The following is a 10,771-nucleotide window of genomic DNA, read 5'->3' as shown; positions in this document are numbered from 1 at the left end:
TTTTTATTTAGTATAATTTTTAAAAATCAATACAGAGCACAAAATATATAAAAAAATCAATCAGTAAATAATATTTATACCCAAATAATAGGTTCAATTGTTTATTAATTAATTGCTGGTGAATAAATAAATAAACTGTCATCAATTATTAATTTTAGAAATATAAACATGAAAAGTTATCATTTATTCACAACAAATGCATCATTTAATATAATTATCATAGGAAGATATTTAATTTACAATAATTTAATATAATATACCCGTGGATTTTAGTAATAAGTCTCTAATCCATATGCACACAGTGCAAAGCCGTCATCTAGACCTTGCCCAGTCTTGAGTGGTTATAATTTTATGATCGATGAAAAAAAGAAGGTAAAAATAGTTAAATATCTCTACGATCTCGTGTATTTACCCCAGATGTGTAACATAAACACCGATGCGATGAACAAAAGAGACATAACAAGAACTGGAACTGGTCCACTGGAATCATATAATGATAATACCATCAATTAGCTATTGTTTTATCTCAACAAATAGTTTTTTAAAAAATAAATTAAAAAATGATAATTACACTTTGATGCCAGGTGAATCATCAGTGTAAAATCTCCACATTCCACCGGAGCTAGTACCAGTGTTGCGGTTTCTAGCTGACGTTGCTGGTGCTGTCTTACGTTGTCTCACTGTACCAGCACCACTTGTTCTAGGTGCGACAGCTCTGCTTGGTGAACGACCTGCAGCTCCAACATTTGTTGAACTCGGTGCAGCCGGCTGTTTATTAAAAAATTTTTTATTCACCAGCATATTAATTACATATGCTTCATTTAAAATTAATCATTTGAAGTTAAACTCCAAATAAATTTATTTTAATTATAAAATAAATTTATCAAATAAAACAAGTAAAAAAAATTCTTACCATTCTAGATAGATATTTATTTAAATGCACTTTAATAAAATAAGTGAACTATTGAATGTCACTGAATGGTTAGCTGTAGAGTAGCACGTAATCCACTGACTTATAAACTCCTAATGTCCAATAGTGTCCAGTTGGAATAAATTTACTATGGAGTTTATTGAGATTTGTCACTTACCGACGCGTTAAATGCGGATGTGTTGGATGTATACCAAAATACACCAGCGAACCAGTGGCACGACGTGTCGATTGTCTACATCCACGTGTGCTCTACTGACACGTCACCATCGTCACCAAGATGCAGCTGGAGCCACAATCAACATGGTTTTTGTTTTTAGTTCATTTATTTTTGACAGATGGCATTTGTTAAGCGTTAAAAAATAAATATTTGGTTGTTGATATTTGTTTACTTTTTTTTTATAAAAGTTTTTTATATAATATAAATAATTAAACAAAAATATTTTTTATTTGTTGGATTTTTAAGTCTAAGAGAAATTATTCAAGTTGACTAAATGCGAAAATTAACATGACACCTTCGAGAGATTTATTAAAACAAATAATACTAGAAATTAATGAACCAGTATTATTTAATGAAATTATTAATCATGATAATAATTGGAATAAATTAGAATTGAATAATTTTATTAAATTACTGGGTGACAATAAATTACCTTTTAGAGTTGGTAAAAATAAAGCGACTATTGTAATTATTTTAATTTTAGTTTATGAATTGTTTTTATTGTTGATTTATTTATTCTGTTTTTGTTTTTCAGGAACCACAGTGGGACATAAATTGTCATGTTCAATCGATGACAATAAATGAATTTATGGAAATCAGTGATGATAATAATGAGGACTGGTTTTATTTTGATTATAAATATATGCATGAGTGGTTTAATGAAAAGCCAGAAATTTTAGAAGCTGTTGATTGGAAGCTGTTTGGTTTTGAAAAGTCTGGGAAAGACTCGACCCTTTGGATTGGTAGCAAAGGTGCTCATACTAATTGTCATCAAGATACTTACGGGTGTAATTTAATTGCTCAGTTACATGGCAGGTATTTGGTGAATTTTTAATGAAAATTAAGTTAGCCAACGTTAGTTAAGCGAAGCCGCGGGTAAAAGCTAGTACTTTATAATTTATTTGATGTTTATAAATAATTTTATTATTTTTTAGAAAAGAATGGCTACTTTTTCCGCCAGATTCGGGTGCTCAGTTGAAGCAAACGAGAATACCATATGAAGAATCAACCATATATAGTAAATATAATTTTTTTTCTCCTACGAAAAGTGACAGAGAAGCGTTTGAGCGGGTAAATAAAGCCGCAAAGTATATTGTTTTGAAGCAAGGCCAAGTTTTATTTGTACCGAAAGGCTGGTGGCATTATGTAGAGTCCTTAGATTTTTCTATAAGTGTCAATGTATGGTTACCATTGGAAAGTGATAATGAGGGTAGACTGAGAGAAGCTGTTACTAAATTTTTAATGTCTAAGATGGACAATGTTCCAGCTGCTGAAGATCTTAGATCTGTTGATTTGAAAAATTTATCTGTATTAGTAAGTAACTTTTTGATGAATTTTTGATGAGTGACAATTATTTATTGTCGATTTTTATTTACTGTTTTAGATGCAGCATTGTGTTGATGAGTGTAAGAAGCTACGAGAAAAGAATGATGAAATTCCTAAAAAAAAGGTTAAAATAACTCCGTTGGTTCTATCAGACTTAGTTAATGAATATCCAGGTGTTATTACAGCAATAGGTGACTTAAATAAAGAAGAGCTGAGTAGAATTATAAGTTTTAAGAACTCGAGATTTAAAAGAGAATATAAAATTAATTTAGATGTTGATAAGAGTTTTAATGATGACAATGATATTTTAAAGACTGTTGTTGACAGGTTTTGTTCTCCAGACATTATTGATGTTATTGTTAATAGTTTGTTAAATGACTAACGTTATTTTTATTTATTTAGAATGGAAGTTTAAATTAAAAATTGTATTATTTTTTTTTTATAATAAAATATATTTAAAATTCAAAAATCATTAAAATTAAGTAAACATTTTCTGTAAATTTTTTATGGAATAATTGAATAGTTTGTTTAAAAGTATTGCAAAATTTATAACTTCAAGATTATTATGTATTTTAATTTAGAGGATTATTTAATAATTATTTTTAATATATTATGTATAAAAAAATAAATATTTAGATAAAATTATTTAATTGAGATAGGATTAATTTGTTAAAAGTTTGAATAATTATAATTTATATTAATGATTTAACAATTTTTTTTTATAAAACTAGAAAAAAATTTAAATTTTATTGCAAGACGCATGCGCGGCTATGGACCAATAGAAAGTAGTTGATTTATTGCGCATCAAGTTTGGACAGGAACCGTTGGTCGGCCATCTTTGCATTCGTTCTCGCTCAGTCATAAGCGCTGCGTCATCATTTTTTTCTCTCCCACAATTTTCATAATTTTTACGTCATTAATCCCTTTTAAAATCTCAATATTGCTCAAAATACTGATATTTACTGAGGAGAATAATAATATGTATGAATTATCGAATTTTATTTTGTAAAATCGCGTAAAAATGTATTTGAGAGAGTCGCGTTGTCCGAGTATGAATCTAACACGGTAGACGCCATTAATCTAAATATGATTATCGCCGCGGTCGAACTCTAGTCTTAAAAAATTAAAAATAAATTATAAAGTCATAATTTCTATTAATATTATCAGAAATAATTTTGAAAAAATCAATAATATTTTACAGTGTTATCATAAAAGCTCATAAATAATAAAACACTTATTTTTTATACTTAAAAAAGTCCTGATAGATTTTGACGCGTAAATAGTAGTTGTATAAAATGTAACATTAAATCGTCGTTTTCGCGATTTCGGTAGTGTAGTGTAAAAGCAGAGCCCCAGATCTTCTGAATTGAAATTAATTTTATTATTATAAATATTTCTATCTCATCGGTAATTTTTTTTTTACACAATAAAATCATATTATTCAAATCAGAATGTATTTAATTCAATTATTTTAGTTTTTTTCTAGAAATTCCTGGTCTCATCTCTATTGATCAAGTTTTGCTGATAATGGCTGAACATCGGTCGGTGAGTGATAAAATGCATGTTTTAATTTATATACTATTTTAATATATATTATAAATTGTCAAAATTCAAATGATTCGAATATACAATGGAAAGTACTCGTCGCGATACCGATAAAGAATCATTAGTTGGCTACGTAGGTTGCTATTCTTACCGAATCGTTGATTGTCAATGACAGTCCTCTCACTCAAAACAAAAACAAAAGTTGTGATTTTAGAAAGTATTTATAAAGAACAAAATTATTAAATTTATTACTAAATGATCGTATAATTATCAAAAATAATGGGCTTATTAACAGTATTAAAGAAATTGAAACAGAAAGAAAAAGAAATGCGAATCTTGATGCTGTAAGTCATTTATTGTCTTTAAAATGTTGAGTACATACTCAATTTAAGGTTATATCACTATCATTTCTCTATCTTGATTTTTATTTGAATGTATTTGCTTAGTAATGCTTAATTTATTATGTCAATTACCAAATAAATAACTGACAAAAACAATTTACAGCGGCCTAGACAATGCCGGAAAGACAACAATTCTAAAAAGATACATTGGTGAGCCCATCGATACAATATCACCAACGCTAGGGTTCAATATAAAAACTATAGAGCATAAGGATTACAAACTCAACATTTGGGACGTAGGCGGTCAGAAATCCTTGAGGTCGTACTGGAAAAATTATTTCGAGGCCACGGATGGTATAATTTGGGTCATCGATAGTGCCGATAAATTGCGACTTGAGGATTGTAAAGCAGAGCTACATAAATTGCTTCAGGAGGAACGTCTTCTTGGTGCTTCTCTGCTCGTTTTAGCCAATAAACAGGACCTCCCAGGCGCACTGACACTCGATGAAATCGCGGAGATACTGGATCTTAAGGTTATCAAAAGCCACCACTGGAAAATTTTCAACACCTCGGCTATCACTGCGGAAAATCTCCTCAATGCAGTCAATTGGATCGTGGATGATATTAGCGCGCGAGTTTATTATGGTTAATTAAAGTCATCGTATTAAGACATTGATCATAAACCTGTCGATTATTTTGTTATATTTTTTTTACAAATTTCAAGTAAATTTTTTAATTTAATAACAAGCGTTCAATGTTTCATAGCATCAAGCTTTATTTTATTTTTTTAGATTGTTTTTTAATTTTCCGTTTCTTCCTGGGCAAAATGAGCGGTGGGAGTTCGGCTGCATCAGGATATTCTTGTAAATAGAATTTTTTCAAAGAGCTTTGATCTATAGCATCCTCTCCAATTTCGAAAACATTCATTATTTCGGTGATTAAAGACTCAGATAATTTGACTTTTGCGGATTTCATAGACTTTTTGAAAGCTTCTGTAATAATCAGAACATTAGAATAAAATTTTATTCAATTTAGACAATAAATTTACCACGAGAAACTATTAGATCCTGCAGTGACATCACAAACTGTCCAAAATTTCTTTTCAATTTTTTTTTCTTCGGTTTCATGGCTTCAAAATTAGCCCTTTTTAAAAAGATCTTTCGCGAATCTGGTCCAATTATCTCATAATTACTCAATATTCCTCCCAAAGTAACATCGAAACCTATTCGGGTTTTTAAATCATCCAGAAATGGTAAGACTTCTTTATCCGCCCAAATATTCTCGAGGTCAATCATTTTAAGCCGCGAAGTCGATGTCAACCCAGTAAGTGCTTGAATAAAAGTAAAAACTTCCTTCGCTTGCACAAAATTATTTCCCAATTCAACTATTTCCAATTTTGTATTATTTATTAGAGCTTCGGCTATTTTTTCCACTGACGTAAAACTGTTATCTTGAATTAATGACATAATATTAAAATTATCAATGATAAATTCATTAATGATATTAATAATTTACCTCGGAGATCCAATCTCAAAAGATGTGGATCAGATGATAAGTATTCTGTTAAATACGGTAAACATTCTCCATTCAATCCATTCCACCTTATAATTAAGTGTTTTAACGTCTCATTAGCGGTCAACCCAATTATAAAAGTCTCCCAAAATTTACTACTGTTTAAATTATTCCAAGATAAATTAAGCTCATACAAATTATCAGACTGCATGAGCATTTTTTGAAGAATGCTAGCGCAGTTTTCACTTAAATTATTGTTAGAAAAATTGACTATTTTCATACTTGGGCTACAATAGATACCTTGAAAATTAAAATACTCCATTATTTTTCTAAAAATTAATTTAAAAAACATAAAAAAAAATTACCTTTGCCTAAGTACTGCAAGCCTTCATCACCTAAATCACAGCGACTAACATTTAAATATTGAAGTGATTCCGCGGAGCTAATTCCCGTTTCTAGCTCTTTAGCGCCCGCTTCTCCGATACGACACCCAGACAAATTAATCTCGGTTATTATGTTATTATTTATAAGAAGATCGTTCAAGTGATAACATGCGTCTGCAGTCAGCCAATTATCCTAAAAAATAGTGGTCATAAAACGACTACTTTAATTTATAGACTTGTTTAAAGTTCAAAGTTATCAGTTCAATGAATCAAACTAATATTTATCTATCACATTTAACTAACCTGAAAATTCAAGATTTTAACGGTTGTATTAGAATTTAATGCCTCGCAAATTATTTTCATGGTTCGTGGATTCAGGCCGTAGGAATTTAAATTAATTTCATAAGTTTTTAGGAACTGAGGAATTTGTCCGATAGGAAGAAGATTTAATTCCTCAGTTAACTCGATAAATTTTACGACTCCTTCATCTCTGCCTTCTGGCAATAGAGGAAACAGGATCCAGGACCCAGGTCTGAGTCCCGCGTCTTCAGACATGTTTATATCCGAACCACTTTGTTCTGATTGTAATTCATCGCTGAATTCTGAATCTTGAGGAGTTATTTCTGTTTTTAATAATTCATTCGACTCTGATTTGATTTCATTAGACTGATCCTATAAAATACAATTGATGATAAAGTGAAATTAGTTAAGTATCAAAATTATATTGACACTAATTTAAAAAGTGGCTCCTGATTCCTTATTGGTTCAGGATTAGAACGCACGCGTATTTGAAGTCCTAGTAATTATTTTTAAATTAAATTAATCATTTGTTAAAATATAAGCAGCACAGATTACCGTATCTTGAAAATTAGCAGACGAAAAAACTTGACATAAGGTTTCTTCCAGCAAATACTGGAGGATAGAATGAGTATCTTCTGCTTCGTCATGTTGATAATAGTCTCCATATTCGTGTTGGTCATCATCATTATCATCTTCTGGGTTTAAAAATAGTTGAAATTGATTATCAAGTATCTGAGACTCCTAGAAATAATTTCACTAGTTAAATTAAAGCGGTTCAACAGAGTTAATTACTTCGGTCAAGCGACTTGTGCTCTTTAATATAAAACATCCATCTTTCTCTTTCTCGGTCTGTCGGTTTGTCTTTTTCAGCGCATCTATACACATCTGCATGAGGGAGTAGAGTACTTATATTACTTAGTATCTGAATAATGTCGTCGACATTGCTAACCCGAGTGAACATTAGAGCCGACTTGAGTAGTATGAGCTGAGCGGGAGACAGAAACGGAAGGCAATTCTTTTTAACTTTATTACAAACGGCGCTCTCTTACTCCGCGTGAATCATAGGACTTATATTACTACTTATAGTCGCTGTCATTAACAAGCTCCGGACGTTTGTCGAATGCGGAAGAGCTTGAGTTTAACATTTGCTCTTGTATATACTTACACGATTATCCACGTTCATGTCTTTAAGACTTTTTATTATTCATCATTCAACTAAACTCATTAATTAAAATTGTTCTTTGGTCACATAAAAAATTTTTACAATACTAAAATTTGTTTTATAGTAATTTATAATAAAGGTTATAAAACTGACAGTTATATTAATAATAAAAACACTTTTTAAATTTACGAGGTATCTTTCGGTTATGTTGCATTTTTCTGGTATGAAGTAGCGTTATCAGAGCACAAAACTGGGAGAAATTATTTTTTCAAATTAACTTTTATGACTTTTACTGAAAAAATTAAAATTAATTTATATTATGATTAAAAATTTTCTGAGAAAATTTAGAAGAAAATTTTTTTATACAAAATTAAATGATTTGTTAAAAATTTTATTTATGACGTAAATTAAAATTTTTATTTATAATACAACGGTTTAATATCTAGAAAAAAAACATCGAGTCGATTAGATTTTCTTGTAATGCCTCAGCTTCGCAAAATGAAAACATCTAGATAATTACAGGTTGAGCTTTAAAAAAAATAATAATTATTTCACGTTTAAAATAATAATGAAGGTTAATTATTTAGTAACTAAAAAATATGAGCATCCTGACTTAAAGATCCTTTATGTCTAAATTAGTTACAGAGTCTCTTGTATTATATGCCTCTGCCAGATGACGGTTGATTTAAATCTTGCGGTGTAGTGAGATTTACTATAAGCGTCTCTCACAGATATCAACATCAGTGATCCCGTTAGCAAGTGAATATAAGAAACGTGGTCATTATGAGACAACCGTGATGTGTCTAATCGGCTGTCCTTACAGACTTACGGCACAACGAGAGACAGATAGTGAATAAATAAGAAAATTTAAAAGATAAATTTTTATCCACCACCACCACCATCATCATCAACAATATTACTTCACACATTTTGACTATCTCGACGCATCGAGACGTTCGTTACTCATTTATATCTACGTATAATAATAAAATAAACTATTCGAATCACGCTACATTTGAAAGTCGTTGCGTGACCATCAACCACAAAAGCAATCTTTTAATAATAATTCACGTATTAATCATTAAGGAGACATCAACAACGTTTAATGTAACAACTTATGCTTAGGCTTTTTATATACCTTTATATTATACCGTATTTGAATTTAAAGAATTTGTTCTTTACTTTGACCAAACTCTTTGATTGGTTGGACATTGCCCGTGCGCGTATGTCGACAATAATACAATTAAATAAAACTTTTAATGTAACCTGTTCACACGAACTGATGACTCATCTCCTGGATATCATCAGCCGAGTCAAGTTAAAAGATCACTACTCTATTGTATTTTAATTTAAAAACTCTTAAATTAACAATTATCGTCCTCTGAATGCCCTTTTTACGAATAACGAACGGTACCGGTGCTGGATTCTCCCTTTTTTATTTAACTATTTTTATCCTTTCCTTTGAATTTAAGCCGAAGACTCACTTGGTCTATCTATCTCCCGATATAATGCGAGTCGCGTCTGTCTCATATGTATAAATATCCTATGTATTTATTTTATACCGTATGTATGTGAGTGATGTTGTCGTCTCACGGGATAGAAGTTGATGAGCCCGACCTGAGCAGAGCTAAACTCAAGTCTGAGTGATGGCATTGCCGACCGCGAATTCGTCTCCTTCAACCTGTACTGGCGTTTGCGTCCCTTGTCTCTCTGTTCAAGGGAAAAAAGACTCGTTCACGTAGGTAGAGAATAAGAACCGCGACTACGTGCCCGGGTGACTGTTGTTAGTCTTTTATTATTATTCTTATTCTTATTTTTGTCATCATTATTATCGTTGCTATTATCATTATTTTTGTTGTTGTTGTTGTTGATGTTTTCCTTTATATGCTGCTGTTTTATAACGTCATACAGCTGCACTCAAGTTATTTTCTCTTCTCTTCACTCCTATCCCGGAAATCACGTTTTACGAGAGATTCCGCGATCTCTGTGATTTGAATGCAACAGCAGTTTGGCTCTGGCTCTTTTCCTCTCAGACCGACGGATATTTAAAGAGAAAATATAATTCCGCGTTCGTGGTAGGATAGGACGAGCCCTTTAAAAGATAATTTATTTTTCAGGTGAAGAAATAAAAAGTCAGCTTAGTTATTTTTATAACTTTTTTATTTTCATAATTGTACTTTTTATTGAAACTTTTTCATCATCGTTTTACTCTTTAAACGCACGGGATTGTGACGGGATCGTGTGGGGGACAACGATGGGAACTTATTTACACGCACTCTCTCTCGTTAAAATAATTCAAGACAGACACAAGTTAATTTTCAGACACCTACGTGGTGATGTCGTTTTATACTCTATCTACTATCGTCATCATTATAATCATAACCATAATCATCATCATTATAATCATCCACCAGAGACAATGATTCGACAATTGTTTATTTATTTTTGCTTGCACATTTAAATTAACGTGAGAATAAATTTTTATTGCATGGTTAATTGCCGGTTTAAACTTTTTCAATGAGCTGTTGATGAATCATTGTCTTTGACAAATAAAAATAATTATTGGAGGCAGTAAAAATGATATAATAATAATACAATAATCTATTATAATTTTTATCTTGTTGAATTTTATCTAATATATAAATCCAAATAATATTTAATTGTTATTTGTGATTTTTTTTTCTTGAGTGTTTTTAAAACTTACAAGTTAATGAAATACGGACATAAATCTAGTATAAAATTATAACGCGTAATTTATTAAAAACAATTTTTTTTTAGACCAAATAATAATATAAAACGTTTAAAATTGCACATACATTATCATATCAATTATTATTTTTTTAATTATTTTATATTTATTATTATTTTATAATTATAAATGATATATAAAAAGTCACATTTAATTATCATTAATTTTTTTATTATATACAATTAATTCGACACATAATTTATTAAAGTATTTATTAATCATAATTTTTAATTCAATTAAATTTTTATAATTTGTTTTAATTGAGAGCTTAATATTATTATTTTATTTAACGTAAAATTTACAAA

General features: G+C 30.0%; 4 protein-coding genes and 1 long non-coding RNA gene across 6 annotated transcripts in view; 3 read left to right on the top strand and 2 right to left on the bottom strand.

Moving 5' to 3' along the window:
- Window positions 1-68: 68 nt before the first annotated feature.
- On the bottom strand, window positions 69-1,111 carry Sec61beta (Sec61 translocon subunit beta). The gene is made up of 3 exons (XM_074247637.1): window positions 914-1,111; window positions 572-768; window positions 69-480 (listed from the first exon to the last, which is right to left on the bottom strand). Exons 1-3 carry the CDS (start codon window positions 914-916, stop codon window positions 393-395), a joined length of 288 nt encoding a protein of 95 aa, XP_074103738.1. The 5' UTR covers window positions 917-1,111; the 3' UTR covers window positions 69-392.
- A 168-nt stretch (window positions 1,112-1,279) lies between these two features.
- On the top strand, window positions 1,280-2,943 carry Hspbap1 (HSPB1 associated protein 1). 2 transcript variants are annotated; one of them, XM_074247634.1, is made up of 4 exons: window positions 1,280-1,613; window positions 1,684-1,964; window positions 2,084-2,462; window positions 2,533-2,943. In XM_074247634.1, exons 1-4 carry the CDS (start codon window positions 1,437-1,439, stop codon window positions 2,854-2,856), a joined length of 1,161 nt encoding a protein of 386 aa, XP_074103735.1. In that variant the 5' UTR covers window positions 1,280-1,436; the 3' UTR covers window positions 2,857-2,943. The 2 variants fall into 2 exon arrangements, with proteins under 2 accessions (XP_074103735.1, XP_074103736.1); XM_074247635.1 differs by having other exon boundaries at window positions 1,468-1,593.
- Window positions 2,944-3,347: 404 nt separating this feature from the next.
- The window catches only part of LOC141530835 (uncharacterized), an 83,822-nt gene continuing 76,398 nt past the window's right edge, over window positions 3,348-10,771 (top strand). The window contains exons 1-2 of the long non-coding RNA XR_012479809.1: window positions 3,348-3,881; window positions 3,950-4,019. This is a non-coding gene — a long non-coding RNA (uncharacterized LOC141530835). The remainder of the gene's footprint in view (window positions 3,882-3,949; window positions 4,020-10,771) is intronic.
- Arl2 (ADP ribosylation factor-like 2) lies at window positions 4,204-5,127 on the top strand. Its single transcript, XM_074247707.1, has 2 exons — window positions 4,204-4,363; window positions 4,524-5,127. Exons 1-2 carry the CDS (start codon window positions 4,299-4,301, stop codon window positions 5,008-5,010), a joined length of 552 nt encoding a protein of 183 aa, XP_074103808.1. The 5' UTR covers window positions 4,204-4,298; the 3' UTR covers window positions 5,011-5,127.
- LOC141530540 (uncharacterized) lies at window positions 5,121-7,779 on the bottom strand. Its single transcript, XM_074247708.1, has 5 exons — window positions 6,559-7,779; window positions 6,238-6,448; window positions 5,876-6,172; window positions 5,398-5,810; window positions 5,121-5,338 (listed from the first exon to the last, which is right to left on the bottom strand). Exons 1-5 carry the CDS (start codon window positions 6,808-6,810, stop codon window positions 5,135-5,137), a joined length of 1,377 nt encoding a protein of 458 aa, XP_074103809.1. The 5' UTR covers window positions 6,811-7,779; the 3' UTR covers window positions 5,121-5,134.

The sequence above is a fragment of the Cotesia typhae genome, unplaced genomic scaffold (genome assembly GCF_013202065.1).
Source record: "Cotesia typhae breed Kobodo isofemale line unplaced genomic scaffold, CoteBio_Ctyphae contig_5, whole genome shotgun sequence".
Lineage (NCBI taxonomy): Eukaryota > Metazoa > Arthropoda > Insecta > Hymenoptera > Braconidae > Cotesia > Cotesia typhae.
The sequence above is the reverse complement of the archived record's forward strand: the minus strand, read 5'-3'. Positions and strand labels throughout refer to the sequence as shown.